This window comes from Peromyscus leucopus, chromosome 8b, assembly GCF_004664715.2.
Source record: "Peromyscus leucopus breed LL Stock chromosome 8b, UCI_PerLeu_2.1, whole genome shotgun sequence".
Lineage (NCBI taxonomy): Eukaryota > Metazoa > Chordata > Mammalia > Rodentia > Cricetidae > Peromyscus > Peromyscus leucopus.
In genome coordinates, this window is record NC_051086.1 from 102,939,585 (window position 1) to 102,955,019 (window position 15,435).

The 15,435-nt window shown below is 56.8% G+C and overlaps 1 protein-coding gene across 4 annotated transcripts in view; it reads right to left on the minus strand.

Annotated features, from left to right (window-relative positions):
• Positions 1-1,484: 1,484 nt before the first annotated feature.
• Rbfox3 (RNA binding fox-1 homolog 3) overlaps positions 1,485-15,435 on the minus strand; it is a 428,898-nt gene continuing 414,947 nt past the window's right edge. For 2 of the 4 annotated variants that reach the window (XM_037201309.1, XM_028892576.2), the window contains 9 exons: positions 14,211-14,264; positions 13,356-13,448; positions 12,079-12,139; positions 7,847-7,900; positions 7,598-7,730; positions 6,968-7,148; positions 5,563-5,627; positions 4,424-4,502; positions 1,571-2,958 (listed from right to left, as the gene is read on the minus strand). In XM_037201309.1, the coding sequence (XP_037057204.1) occupies positions 2,914-2,958; positions 4,424-4,502; positions 5,563-5,627; positions 6,968-7,148; positions 7,598-7,730; positions 7,847-7,900; positions 12,079-12,139; positions 13,356-13,448; positions 14,211-14,264 (765 nt within the window). In that variant the 3' untranslated portion in view covers positions 1,571-2,913. The other 2 variants (XM_037201310.1, XM_037201311.1) reach the window with 2 other exon arrangements.

A 15,435-nucleotide genomic window follows, 5' to 3' on the forward strand; every position in this document is an offset into this window, starting at 1 on the left:
TCCCAGGTATTTGCTCAGAGGGGGTCTCCAACCTGCCTATCCTACCCCTGCCCCACCCCCTGTGCCGGGAACTGCTAAATCAGAAAAAGCCATCCTGGTTTGAAGAAAGAAATCTTTATTAATCTTAATAATAATACTGTTAATTTGAATGGTCACACCGTGGAAGCATACAGAATGGTAAGAAAGGAAGCCTGGGGCTCGGCTGCAGTCCTGGGGGAGGGGCTGGGGGGAGGGGGTCCGAGCTGCTGTGGGAAAAGGGTCCGAAACAGCAGAGGGCGCGGGGCTCTGTACAGAGGACAGAGCCGGAGGCAGGCGCGGGGCTATGTACAACAGGAATAGAAAAGGAGGGTTCCGTTTCCATAGCTTCGGTGGCTGATGCTGGATAGAAAGTGAGGTGATTTATTTTGAGGTGTCATGAGACTGGTGCCGCGTCGGGAGCCATGGTTTCTGTTAATTTTTTGCTGTTAATCCTACTCCACCTATCCCTGCCTTGCCAGGGGCTTCTTGCTACCTGTCCCCTGTGCCTTCCACTGGGTCTGCTGCTTCCCTGTGACTCCCACTACACCTGCCCAGGGAGCCAAGGGGCTGCAGCCCTGCTGGCCTTCCCTTGGCGGGGCCAGCCCGGACCTTCCCCCACTCCTTGCCTTCCCCATGGGTCCTGCTCTGACTGTGGCCCTCCAGACCCATAGCACCTTGACTCCCAACCTCGAGGTGCAGCCCAGGGCTGGCCCATCGGTCATCCCCTGCTCCCCAGCAGAACTGAGCCTACAGAAGGGAGTGGGAAGGAGGGCTGGGTCCTAGCAGACAGCCGAGGTTGGCCTTCTTCAGGAAGGCTGCCTCTACAAACAAATCCTGTGCTCCAGGGCCCACCTGCCCACGCTCACAGCATGAGGACTGGGTCCCCGCTGGCTGGGCTTCCTTTGTTCTCTGTAGCTGGAAGCTTTTTCACATAGGGGAGTGGAGCATGGGGTGCCCCAGAGCTCTGGAGCCATGTCAGCCCTTTGCATTGGGAGTTGGACCCCAGGGCGGCTGGTTGGACAGCTGAGGCACTGGCAGCACATTCAATGAGGCCAGGCTGGAGACCTGGGATGAGTGACAAGCCGCTGGCCCCGAACTGCCCCCAGCCCCTCCAGGGCTCAGCAGGCAATAGCCCAAGTCAGCTGGCCGCTCCTTCTCAGGGGCCTGCTCCACCCTAGGAACCCCTGCCTGGGGAGCAGGGTGGGAAGGGAAGACTGGACAGATACCCGAGCCCCCCCGCCCCACACCCACGGGCCACATCTTCCCTCCAGGTCTTCCCCTGCGCCTGGCCGTATCCCTACTGCACCGCCAGCCAGGCAAGGCCACTCTCCGGCGCCCCCTGGGGGACGAGCTCCCTCGGTGCGGGCGTACGCCAGACGTGGACTTGGACTCTTGAATGCCTCTTGGTTTGGTTGGAATTTTTTGTTGTTGTTGTTGCTTGGATCTTAACATCTTTTTTTGTTTTGTTTTTTGTTTTGTGATTTTTTTTGTTTTTTTGTTTTTGCCCTTCATGGTCCGAGAAGGAGACGGTGGAAGGTTTCACTACAACAGAAACAGAAAGGGAAGGCTTGCAGTTTCTGAGGGGTGGCTGCAGCATCGGGGCCACTGTGCCTGTCCAGCCTGAAGTCACAGCCCCCACAGCTTCTGGAACCCTGCCACAAGCTGGACCTAGAGTAGACCATCTTGTAGGGATGGGCAGGGCTGTGGTTGGATGACAGGTAGGGCAGGGTGGAGGACGTGGGAGGAGAGGGAGCAGGGCTCTCGATCTGCCACGGGGCTGACAGCTTTGGTAGCCGTGTGGTCCCGAACCCCCAGAGTGGAGGGGCCAGCACCTGCTAGTTCTCCAGAGCCCTCAGCTCGACCTCAGGTACCGACTGGCATCCCCTCCGGGACTCTGGGCAGTAGAGCTAGGTGAGTCCCCACAGGCCACAGAGGCACACACATGCTAACGGAGGCTGGGGTGGCCACAGGAAGGCTGGGGGAAGGAAGCTGACGCGTGTCCCTGGCCTGACTGCTGACACCTTTCCCTCTCCTGTGATGGACCTCGACAAAAGGTATGCTGAGTCTTGGGGATGGGTGGGCAGCTCTGTAGGTCAAGGACAAATACCCAGAGCCATCAGCTTCGGTGCCTGAGGAGGCGGTCAGGCTCAGGAAGGGTCTCGGGGTCCACCAATGCAGGGTGACCCCGGGGCAGGGACATGTTCATTTCTGTAAGGAATCCCAGAGCTGGGGTGATTGCAGCAGTATACACACAGAGCAGTGTGTTGTGACTACTTGGACAGGAGGATCATTAGTAAACTTTAATAGAAACATTAACTTCAGCTGAGTGGAAGTCCAGAGGGGCCGCAGCCACTCCTGACATTCCTAGGAGAGGTGGATGGAGGCCCCCCTCCCACTGGGAAACCCACCGACGAGGCCTAGAGCCCTGGTGCTCCTCTATCCGTCACCAAGCATAGGGGTGGCCAGGCCTGCAGGGGGTTGGCTGAGGTGGCTCTGAGGGAGGCTTGGTGGCACTTCTGGAGCTCTGAGGGCCCGTGTTGCCCTGAGACATAGGCATGGCCCTGGTAGGGCAACTTGCCGTCCCCCCAGCCTGGCTCCCGCTGTATGCATACTGTACCTGAAGTGGCTTGTACAACATCAACAACGTCAAGATAGGAAAGCAAGGTTCAGACATACAGGAAAACCAGGGTCAGAGACACACACACCAGCATGGGTGGGGTGGGGAGACCAGCTGGCTGGAGGTAAAAATCTATGGACTTTAGAGTCGCAGAGGTCAGCGGCGCTTGTCGCTGACCGGGAGGGGCGCACTGTCCTCCTGATGGCTGTGTCTGGTGTTGGGACTGTAGGGTTTGGTTTGGAATAAGCAGTGGTGTGAATGCTGTGAGGGGTCTCTTGCTAGTAGGGGGTGAAGCGGCTGTACCCTCCTCGGCAGAGGCTAGCCTGCAACATCAAAGATGAAAAACAGCCAATCAGTACCATCTTATGGTATCGGGAGGAAAAATCAAAAAGGAAAAAAAAAAAAAAAAAAGGAGAACCAAAAAAAGAAAGAAAGAAAGAAATAGCTAATCCCACTTTCTTTCCCCCAATGGCATTTCTTTGGGAGAACGGGTTTTGGGTTGCCATGGCAACCAGGGGGCCTGGTTCCTTGGTGGTGGTCTTGGGGCTGGGAGGAATGGCCCTCCCTTGCAGACTTTTATACTGTTTCTGGGGTCACTTCTTGGGGCTTCAGCTGGGTCCACTGTGCCCTCTGGTGGAGCTAATCAGGATGCTCCGACAGGGTGCCTAGTCTGTGGCTCCAGAGCCACTGAAGCCCGAGGGGCACACCTGCTGGTCACAGCTCCTGCCCTGCATCTGGGTCTCCTAGGGCCTCCTAGGTTTGGCTCTGTGTCCTGCCAGAGAGGATTCCGTGGAATCTCGTCCCCGCCCCCCAAGTTTTGCAGGAAATGGGAATAAAGTAGCAAACGCAGGAGGAAAAAGTTGGAGGATGCCCCCAGAGCCTCAAAAATAAGCCATAACCAAGAGGGGCCTGTGAGTCAACCACAGCTTTCAGCTAGCAGCTGCCTTGAGCCTGAGCTGTGCAGGCAGCCTGGAAGGCTGCAGTCCTGGGTCTGGGTCTTTTCCTGAATGGCTGTGGCACCCTCTCAGCTAGAGCCCCCACAGGCCTGTTCAGGATGTCTGGGGCTTGTTAAAAATCAACAAAGACAAAAATTCCAAGGGAGTAATCAAAACCGAGGAAGGTAGAAAAAAAATCCACGTTGCCCCTCAGCTTTCTCTCTTTACTGCCCCCCCCCAATGTTTTCATCTTTGATGCTGGATGCCAAGCTAAAAACGTACATCAACATCCCTGGGGGCTAAGGCACAGGAAGTAGGTGTGCACTGGACACAGACTGGGACACAGAGGGTTGGGCTATGTTGACAACTGGGCACACACATACACATACACACATACACATGCACACAGACACACCAGCCCGTCCACCCTCCCACCCTGCTAGGGTCCTCTCCACCCTGAAACCATGAATGAGGCTGCTGGAGACCGTATCCCTGGAGCCCCGGGGTAGTCTGGGAAGAGAGTCTGGTGAGAAAGGGTTGCCATACTTTAGTCCCCCTGCTAAGTGAGAATGGGCGGCTTGGGGGTTAACCTCAGACACTTCACGGCCAGGCCTCTGGAGCCACTGCAGGGAGGAACCGGGAATGGAGGGGCCTTGGCAGGACTGTGGTCACAGGGCTCCGGAACACTAGGATGCTTCCCAGAGGTCCACTCATTATGGAGGGCTGGACCTGCCTCCAGGGCAAGTCCCTCCCTCTCCAGTTTTTCCCACCTCTCCAGAACTAGGCCCTGGCTGGAGGCCCCCCCATCCCATCCCAGGACGGGTCTCTTCACCTCACCGGCAGCTGTTCTTACCATGGTTCCGATGCTGTAGGTTGCTGTGGGGCCGATGGTGTGATGGTAGGGATCAGTGGCTGCATAGACTCTGCCATAACTAGAAGAGCAGGGAGGGGAGGGTGCGGGAGAGGGGCAGCTGAAACAGGCCACAGCTGACCGGCCTTCCCAGACCAGCATCCTTCCCACGAGGCCTCTCCCTCCCCCACGAGACCCTCTCAGCTTCCTGCCCGCCCTTCCTGTTTGGAAGCAAGTTTCTGGAACTTAGCAGTATATCCCCTTCGTTAGGTGGTCAGTGTGTCCTGCTTGGTGACACAGGGAGGGGATGGAATTCTTAGCGAGTTCGTTTGACTCGGCCTCCAGCAAGAACTAGGGCTACGAGCTGGGAAAGGGCTTTGAGAGAAGAGAGATGGGAATGGAGACCCGGAACATCATGGCCCAAGAGGTGGCACTCTGTCCCAGATGACCTTTTGCTCACCTAATTTGTGATGTGACAAATTCTTAGAGGACAAGGCTGGGTCCAAGCACCCTGGACGCCTTGCACATTTGGGAAGGTGGGGCAACAGGCCGTAAGAAGGGCAAGAGCTGGAAGAGTTGGTGGGCCCCACCGGCTATGGGGGTGGGGAGCAGGCAGCCTCCAGGCCACAGGGAGCATGTGGACAAGAATGCCAGCTTTCGGTAGGCAGATAGCTCAAACAGGAACTCAAGCTACCAGGCCAAGAATCTGAGGAAAAAGGCATTAGGCTCGGCCTCTAGTGAGGACTTGCCCCCGAGAAAGCATCGCTTTCTTCCTGGGCATGCTCACAGCTGGGCCGAGGGAGGGCCGGGTGCTTCCAGATACAAACTGGACCAGAGTTGTTTTCAGAGGCCAAATGGAGGCCCCCAGTTGCCCTCCTTGTAAGGGGTCTTGAGAGCTGTGAGACCCCTGGGTTGAGAACCAGGTGTTACATCTGCTACACGAGAGAGAAGGCATTCATCAGTCAGGGACTCCCAGGTTCACGGATCTCTGAGTTCAGTCTGGATTTGCATTCCTTCCAGCCCTGCACTCACCAGACACAGGCACCCACAGGCGCCCTGGTGGGTGGGGCTTCCTGTCTGTCTGAACTGACCCTCCAAAGAGCCCACCACGACCCTGTGCGGCCTACAGCTCCCAGCCTCACCTGTCGCTGTAGGCTGCGGCGGCGGCGGCTGCGGGCTGAGCGTATCTGTAAGCTGCATAGCCTCCCTGCAGGGGAGGTGGGAAGGAGAAATGGCAGACGGACTCAGTGGGGCTCACTCAGGTTCAGGCAGAGCCAGAGAAACTGAGGTGGACACAGACCCAGGCCCTCAGGAGGGGCTGCAGACCTTCTCAGGCCTCCTGTGCCGGACTTTCCTCCCCCACCTTGGCCTGGTGTGGCTTAGGTGGTCCTGGCCTGGGAACCTGGTTTGCGGTCTAATGGAGGTCTGAGGACTGTGCTGTTCCAAGATGACGAAGGGTTGCCTGTTCATTTGTCTGTCCTTCCTTCCTTCCTTCCTTCCTTCCTTCCTTCCTTCCTTCCTTCCTTCCTTCCTTCCTTCTTCTTTCCTTCCTCCTTCCTTCCTTCCTTCCTTCCTTCCTTCCTTCCTTCCTTCTCCCTTCCTTCCTTCCTTCCTTCCTTCCTTCCTTTTCTCCTTCCTTCCTTCCTTCCTTCCTTCCTTCCTGCCTTCTTTCCTTCCTTCCTTCCTTCTTTCCTTCCTTCCTTCCTTCCTTTTCTTCCTTCCTTCCTTCCTTCCTTCCTTCCTTCCTTCCTTCCTTCTTTCCTTCCTTCCTGCCTTCCTTCCTTTTCTTCCTTCCTTCCTTCCTTCCTTCCTTCCTTCCTTCCTTCCTTCCTTCCTTCCTTCCCTCCCTATTCTCACAAACGCTTGTGATTTCGTTGCATACTAATGTATACCAATTGTATCTCTGGCTGCATGCTGATCCTGGCACACAGTAAGTGCCCAGAGACCTCCCAACAGACCAGCTGCTACTTGAATGCTGACAGTCCTAGAAGCCCACTGGTGACTCTAGACAGTCCTGGACGCCAGGAAGGATGAAGGGGGCCTTGAAGGGATTGGTTGAGATACGCCTTAGACAAGTGGGTAGTTAATTATGGGTAGCTGTCCAGGGGCAAGGCATAGCCAGGTTCATTTTTTTTTTGTGGAGGGGATGCTCACTGAGGGTTCTGAGCCACAGAAAGTACGAGCAGTTTCAAAGGGAGGGGGAGGCACAGGACCTCACCCAGAGAGAATGGACAGCTAGGGCCTGCCTCTGGTCTCTCTCAGGACCTCCACACCGGGAAAGGGTGTCCTTGGATGCTGATTTTAGCATCGTTAGGAATGGAAGAAAACCACTCAGTGCCCCTCATATAACCCCTGCCACACGGGGCAGGATGCATTGGGCTTACAAGGCTACTGGGACAGCCATTCACAATGGCCACAGTCTGTGTGCACTGACATTCAGCGCTAAGTCCAGAGGGCAGGGAGAGTGAGGCCCTAAGGTTAGACAGATTTCTCCTGGGCACAAAGAGTGTTGGACCTGCACCCTTCCCTCCCCAGGGCTACACTTACATAAATCTCAGCACCATAAAATCCATCCTGATACACGACCCTGGAAGCAAACGGACAAGAGAGTGGTGGGAACGCAGGAGAGGCGGGGTAGGCCGGCTCCGGTGTCTGCTGAGGAGGGAGGGGGCACGGCGCCAGCCCCGCCCACGGGCCTGGCATTTTAACAAGCGTTTGCTCCAGTGCCCTGTTTGGTATAACAATAGAGTAACACCCTTGCTGGTCAGCTCCTTTCTCCCAAAACCCAGGGGCCCATCCGCCCACCCCTGATTCCTGCTATCCCCCACTTCCTCCCTCAGGCAGCTGCCCCCCTTCAACAGTGGAGGGCAGGACCCCAGGAAAGGGACCAGAGAGGGCTCCCAGAAGGCCCTTGCTGGACCCAAGGGCTAACACATGCCCTAGTTAGCATTCAGATGACATGTTGGTGCTAATGGCCCCTCAGAGGCCAGCGAGCCCTGGCAGTGGCCCCTGTGGTGGGGACACTGATGGTGCAGGGGGTTGCAGTGCTGGGTTCTGGGGTCCCCACCATTCTGTCCTGCCCCACAGTTCTGGAAGGGCTGCTGAGCCCCCTTAACTTCTCAGGGGTGCCTCCCATGCCCCCTGGCCTTCCCTCAGCCTCCCTTTCCAGGTACTCACGCTCCGTAAGTCGGAATGGGGGGCGGAGGTGGTGCAGCTCGAAATGTATTATACACAGCACGGCCCCGGCCCCGCAGGTGCGCACCCCGGTAGGCGACAGCGGTGCCCGTGGTGGGGTACGGGAAACTGGTCACTGCAGGGAAGGAGCCCGAGAGAGCAGGAGAGGATACGTGAAGAGTGGCCAAGGCTTACAGCCCCTCTTGCCTTGCCCCAGCCCATCCCACCTGCCCCGCCCGTCCCCGCCTTTACCTGCATAGAATTCAGGCCCATAGACTGCCCCTACTACAGGGTTTAGCTTCCAGCCTAGAACAGAAAGAACAGAGTCACTGGCTTTCCAAACCCATCGCTACCTCTCCTTCTGCCTGGACCTCCAAAGGCGGCAAACAGCTAGGCTACAGGGATGCTTTAGCACTTAGCAAAGGGCAGAACCCTGTCCAGGAGTGGGCAGAGGAGGCAGGCCATCAACCCGGCTCCCTCTCCTGACACCACAGCCACCTGCTACTGGAGGAGACACAGTGTGAAAGTATCTACAGCTGGGACAAAGGATTCACTGTTGGGGTGTTTCTTCACCTCCTGCCTGAAAGTCTCCCTGCTGCTCTGAGGTTCCTGGGTCCCCCACCCTCTGTCCTCTTATCTCAAGTCCTTCTGTGGGGTTGCTGGGGAAGAGGGGGAGGAAGGCATTAGACCGAGAGAAGAAATAGTGACGTGGTCAGCAAAATGGCTCAGTGGGTAAACGTGCTTGTCACTGAACCTGGTGACCAGAGTTCAAGTCCTTAGACCTACATGGTGGACGGAGAGAACCAACTTTTGCAAGTTGTCCTCTCATTTCCACACATGCTACAACATGCTTGCACACACATACACACACACACACACACACACACACACACACACTAAAATGTTAAAAGAATAATAATGACGATAGCTAATAGGTCCCATGTACTTGGAGTGTGCCAAAAATACTGTTGTTAACTCCTGAGGTTCTCATCGTACATGGGGCAGGTACCACAACCTCCCCATTTACACTCAGAAACACAGATTGGTAATACGGGTGTGTGTGTGGAAGAGCGGGTTTCAAACCTGTACTCTCAAGCCAGATGGGCTTCCTGGCTTCTCCCTGGGACCACAGCTGGACTCTGCACCCCCACCTCTCCCTTCTTCCAGGTGGGCAGTCCCCTTTTCCCACTGGGACTCGGGAGCAAAGCCCTGTTTCCCTGTGGTCTCCGGAGGCAGAAGCCAGCTGGATTCCAGTGGGTTACAGCCACAGGTCAGATGGTGGAGAAGGATTAGCCCACCTCCTGAGGTACTCAGGCCTCATCTGTGCAGTCCTCATTTGCATGCATGATGAGGAGGGACAGAGAGGACCTGAACCGCTGGTCAGTGGGTGAGAGGGTGGCAATGGACTGTGGCAGACTGCGCATGAAAGGTCCTAGCCCCAACTCTAACGGCCCCACAGGAGGGCAGGTGAACAAGCAACCCCTAAGTGGAGCATCCAGGCACTCTGCCCACCTAAGCGAGACTAAGCACTTTCCACCCTCAGCCCTCTAGTATCCCGCCTTGTGTCTAAACTGGCCAGGATTCTGGAATCTTCCATCCAGCCAAGGTTAGCAGAGAAGAAATCTGGTGAAACAGACCCCCAAGATCTCATCTTCCTAGACGGATCATAATGTAGTAGAACCCCGGTGCTGGTCTGGGTCCCACTCTCCCTAGGCTTCTTCTGCCTAGGTTCTTCTGTGTCCATTCTAGAAGAGGAGTCAGGGGCTGCTGCATCCTGTCTCAGGGGCCCTGGGCACTTTGACCTGAGAATGCCTACTTGCCTGCTGGCTTTGCTTCAGGTGAACCCCACAGAGACAGTCTGAGGACCCACCTGGAGGACTATTTGTGTCCACTGTAGGTAGGGCACCTGGTAACGCCTGGTGGGCTTGTTTTCTGCAGTGAGGACCTCAACACTCCCGATGGTGAATTTCACAGTCCTCAGTGTTAAAGCGCTCATGAGCCACTGCCCCTCCTGGCCATGGCGAAGTGAACCCAGGGCTGTCCCTCTGAAGCCCCAGGATTCTCGCCTGGCACTGAAGTGCAACTCTCGACAGCACGATGAGCAGAGCTTTCTGCTTCTCTCACTCCCTGACACCAGCCCGCATCAGTGCTCTGAGGAGCCAGCCAGGAACAGAGCTGGCTGGGGCTGGGCTTACTGTGCGCAACATGCCCCTCAGCTCTCCTGGTGTGTCCAGACAGCGGTGTGACTCAGGATCTTAGCGAAGAATGGGAAGGGGCTCAACTGTGTCACAGCTGCTGTGGACCACCCAGGCCCCGGGGATCCACAGAAGCCAACAGGTCCCTTCACTGCCAAAGCTCACGTGCAGTGGCTGCACTCAGCAGCCCCTCAGCGTGGGGGGCTGACCTCGGAGACAGACCGTCTACTGCATGTCATGACTCTGCCCCTATGACCTAGTCCAGGGTCCAGAGGGCTGTTTTAGGTGCCTGGGGCTCACACAGTGGCGAGATCACTGTGTCCATTTACCCAAACTGCAGAATCAAGAGTTTATGACTCAGGCTTTGCACAGGACCAAGCTCAACTTCTTGAGCCATTAGAAATATCGACATTAAAGAAGAGGGCTTTATCAGTTAATGGGGGTGAAGATGTGGTGGCTGACTGGGATGCTGTGGGGTCATGTGTGGGTCTGAGTTGTGGTCCTCAGGACAAGCTTCAACCTCAGGAGGGCTCCCCCCATAATGACCACTGCTTAATCACACCACCCACAAACCCCACATCTTGTCCGCCTTAGTAAAGCCGACCCTTTTCCCACCTGTGCTAAGGACCAGCTAGCACAAGTTATCCAGGATTCACTAAGGACTCAGGCAAATCCAGAACCTTCAAGTTCTCAGAATTTTGAGGACCAAATCCTTGCAAAAGTGAGAAGGAGTCTTTGACACGTGGTCCTAAGCTGGAACCTCCAGAGTCCCTATCTGTGCTGGCTAGGTTTGTTTGTTTCCCCAACTTGACACAAGCTGGAGTCATCTGAGAAGAGGAGACCTCAGCTGAGAAGATGACCCCATCACATTAGCCTGTGGGGCATTTTCTTGATTAATGATTGATGTGCAAGGACCCAGCACACTGAAGTAGTGCCGCCCCAGGCAGACGGTCCTCATGACATGAGAAAGGAGGCAGAGTAAGCCAGGATGAGCAAGCCAATAAGCAGTGTTCCTCCATGGTCTCTGCTTCAGTTCCTGCCCTGACTTCCCTCAGTGACGGACTGTGATCAGGACGTGTAAGCCAAATAAACCCTTTTTTTCTCAAGTTGCTTTTGGTTCTAGTGGTTATCCAGCAACAGAAAAACCTAACAAGGATACTCTCTCACCCAGATCTGACACCTGAATCCTGTCCAACCACACACCAACTCTACCCATGGTTCTGCCACAGGCTTTCTGCACTAGCGGGTCACCCAGCTCTGTGTAGGGCTCATTGCTGAAGACAAGGGCAGCTGAGATGTGGTCCATCCTACCTCCACGCAGAGGTGGGTCATTGCGCTGTCTACGAGTGGTACCATACCCCCAGCTCCAGATATTGCTCCCCGGTAGGGTCCCAAGAGCTAGAAAAGTCTCTGCTGCACAGCCAGCTACCCTCAGGGCAGACCTCTCTCTGGTAATCTCTAACAATCTCTGTGGAGTCAGCCTAGCAAGTGTGCGTACACAGAACTGTATAGCTGACCTGCAGTGTAGGTCAGCTGGGAGCTGTAGCTGACACTTTAGGGGCCAACGGACAGGCTCCTTTCATAGTCAGCCTCTCACATAACACTGACACCTGTGTCCCCAGCCCTGAGTGGCCCTCAGAGATGCCACTTGTTATTCCCCAGCTCTCAGCGGTGGATGTAGGGTCTCGTGTGGCCCAAGCTGGCCTTGAACTTCTGATCCTTCTGCCTCGACTCTGCAAGTGCTGGGATTACAGCTGTGTACCAGCACCGGTTTATGTGATGCAGAGGGATGCAGCTCAGGGCTCTGTGCATGCCAGGCAAATGCTCTACCAACTGAGCCACACACCCCTCCATATTCGTGTTTTTCAGATGAAAAGATTGGGGTTCAGGGATGTCTAGAAGCTTGACTGGGGTCTCTGACCCCTTCCTCCCTGTCCTGTGAATGAGGACCGTGCACTAACCACAGAGCCCTCTGAACTCAACTTGGTTTTCCAGGAAGTCACCCCTGTTTGTCACCCACTGCCTTTCTATACGGCTTCTGGGAGCTGTGGACACTTGGAAAAGCTCAGGAGCTCTGACTGGAGACACCAGCTATGTGGGTGGGGACAGTGACTCCAGCTATCTGCCTCGGCTGACCTCTCTCTCTGACAGGACAGAAATGGGAAGCCTGGGACATCAGATGGGGACCGTGGAAGCAGGAAGAAACAGGAAGGCTGGCCTTTGGCTGCCTTAGCTTCCCCAGGCTTCTGTTCCAGTCCCTGAAGCATGCTGGGAGTCTTGGGTTCTCACCATTGGCATATGGGTTCCCAGGCTTCTTATTGGTCATGACCCGGGCTGTGGCATTATTAACCTGTCCAGGAGAGAAAGAGAGAGTGAGTGAGTGGGTCAGCTTCATGGCAGGCCCTCAGCCACCCTGTTTTTACCCTTGGGGTATAGCCTCTGGGGAGGAAGGCCACCGAGGCTCCTAAGCTGCTATCTAGCTGGGTCCAGGACGCTGGCCCAGACTGGCGCTTTTCACGAAGCAGTTCCAGTAAACAGAGCCCAACCCTGCTGGAAAGCACAGGCCCTTGGAGCTGGTCCTAGGCCCGCTAGCAGGCCAGGCTCCGTGATGTTTTCTTCCAGGCAGTTGCCAAGGCCCTCCTTGTATGTGCAGGATGGCTACTCCTATCACCATGGGCAAGCAGCTCTTTTCCTGAGGTAGGGTCTTTGACCTCTCTCTGCAGCGTGGAACTTTCTGATGGGGCCACTGGGTGCAAGGTTGAGTAAGGGAAGCATTAGAAAGACAGAACCCAGGGGCTAGGTCCTGTTTCCCAGATATGTAAGGCCTAGCCAGATTGCCTGGGGCAGGGGCGATGACACAGGGATGTGAGGGAGGCAGGAATGAACCAGGCAGTGCCTGAGGACGTCTGGGCCACACGCATCCTCTACACTTCTATGTGTGAGCCTGGGCAGAGGTCTCAGAGCCACTGGGCACTGGGCTGGGTTGGGGTGTCAGAGTCCCTCCAGTACTACAGTTCTAGGCCCCCTGGGGCGGGGAGCCCGGCTCTGGACCCCGAAGCCACACTGAGGAACCAACAAGGAGGAAAGGGGCAGAAATGGGGTGTCTGAGGGCCCCTCCCAACTCTGCTCACTGCTAGCCTTTGGCGAGCCCCCTCTACCGCTTCTACTCAACAAGGCTGAGGCTGCCTGCTGGGAGGACCCTCTTTGTCAGGGACAGGCAGGGCTGCCCATAGCCCCGGAGACCACCTGGCCTCACAGGTTTTCTGGAACCCCCTGTGTGTGGATGGGAACAGGCCTCTTCCAGGAGGAAAGGATGGAAGGAGGTCGGGAGGTGGAGACCTCAGAGGGAGCTTTAAGCCTCTACTGGCCAGGGCAACAGGTGCTAGGCTCTGGCTAAGAGCTGATGGTCCGGGAGGTCGGGCTCAGGGCAGCCCTCTTCCAGTCGGAGCCCCCTGGTGGGCTCTTTGTAGGATGGGCAGCAGCCACCAGGCTGGTGGGGGGCCCAGGGGTGGGGCATGCTGTCCAGGACCTCCCTGCCCTGCTGCGCCGCACACTTATCTGAGCACCTCAATTTTCCGTCCCTCTACGATCGTCCCATTCAGCTTCTCCCGGGCTCGGTCAGCATCTGAGCTAGTTTCAAAAGTTACAAACCCAAAACCCTGTGAGCAGAGGAGGACAGACAGGAGAAGACAGGATGAGAAAAGGGAAGGAGAGGAGGGGGGAAGGGGAGTGGGAGGGAGAGAGAGGGGGCAAGTCAGGTGAGTGAAGGAGAGCCCCCAGTGTCGGAAGTCTGTGTGGGTGCCAGCACTAGGAGACGGCCCCAGGCAAGAGCAGGGGCTGAGCCCAGCCTGAGCCCACCACGTCTGACACGTCCTAGGAGGACAGGTCAAAGAGATGCTAACCTGGCCAGGGGCCAAGTCCGCCACTGTAACCCCACCTTGGGGTGAGGGGCTGAGACTGGGCTCCACGGGGACCAGCACCCCCACCTTTCCTCTGGGAGTCCAGGGTGTGTGTGTGGGTCTTCCTGGAGAGGGGAGCAGAGCTTTTCTCGGATGGGTGCCCTCCCGATCTACAGACTCTGCAGCCCCTCCCACAAGCCTCCAGGGTTGTGAGTGGTTGGGTGGGCTTGGGGACCCAGGCCCAGGGCTGGGGGCAGTGGGGCTCTGGGGTGCAAGCAGGAGGTCCTGGCAGCCCGAAGGAGGAGAAGCAGCCTGGCAGCAACAACAGACAGCTGGGGGCGGGGGTCAGAAGAGCAGGGAGTACAAGCACCCGTGTGGCTCAGGGGTCCTCGGGCGGGCGGGCGGGCGGGCGAGCGGGCGGGCGCGAAGCTCTCCAGGAAGGAAACGCACATTTCACACGTTAGCCTGGCGGGCCCTACAGCTGGCGCGCAGTAATGGTGGCGGCCTCTGTGCGGCACCCACCTTGGAGCCCCGCTCGTTAAAAATGATCTCCACGTCTAAAATTTTCCCGAATTGCTGCAGAGACAGAGAGAGGAGGGGTGGGAGACAGGGGAGGGGTTACGACAGCAGCAGCCTTACCCATTTCACTCCCAAGACGCCACCAGGCTCAGGGAAGGACGACCCCAGGGGCGCCCTCCCCTTCTTCCTCTGGAGGCCTTTGTCTTCCTTAAGGAACGTGTGTCATAGCACCAGGGTCCCCCTGGGCCACGGCCACAGCAGGGAGGGAGTGCCCAAGGTATCAGTGCCATCCTTAATCTGCGGAGAGGCCTTTGCCTGAATGGGCTTGTGGAGAAGGGGAGGGTCACGCGCTGGGGCCAGGAAATGGCAGCTGAGGTGACAGATCAGGACCCTTGACTAGGATAAGGGACCTTCAGGCACCTCTGAGTGGGGTAGAGGGTCAGAGTTGGCAAGTGGGAGATGTTAGAGTGAAGGACCAGGGACCAGGGAGGGGGCACTGATCCTTATACTGGTGACTCCCAGGACCCAGTACTGTTCGCCCCTGTGCTGTGGAAAAGGCTTGTGTGTCGGAACCCAGGTCTCCTGCCGGTACAGGGTGTGCTGCCAGCCAGGATACATTGCTCCGGCTCTGGCTGATCCCTTCCAGCCCCATAGCTAGCCTGGAGTCTCCATGGTCAGCCTCGTCTCCTTCAGTGAGCCCATATCTCCACACCACACCAGCAAGGGCTTTAGCCCACAGCCTCCTGGGCTAGCAACTGACGGGGCCTCTTCTCACCTTGCACATTCTTGACACAGAGCAAGAGGGCCCGGAGGGCCAGGGGCCAGGTAGCTATAGGGCCCTGTCTGCAGGTTCTGAGAAGAGGGGAACCTTTTACCTCATTCTATATGGACCCAGAAACATGACACTGGGCTTCTACTTGTCTGTTAGGACCCCCAGGAGTAGGTGCAGGATAAGGGCCCTGGTCAGTGATTGTCTGTAGTGGCAGCTGCTTAATGCAAGCGGCCCAGGCTCAGAGAGGTCCAGAGTCCCCTGAAACTCCAGTCAAGAGGGCTCAGTAACCTCCATCTGACAGTTCCGAACCATGATCCAGTGAGAGCCACCCCAAGATGGGGAGTGCAATTCTAGGGTCACACTAGCGCTGCTCAGAGGCACCCTGCACTGCCCTGTGCATGGCTACTGTGTAAGAAAAGCTGAGCAGAGGCCGAGGCTCAGGGCCCAAGCCGCTAG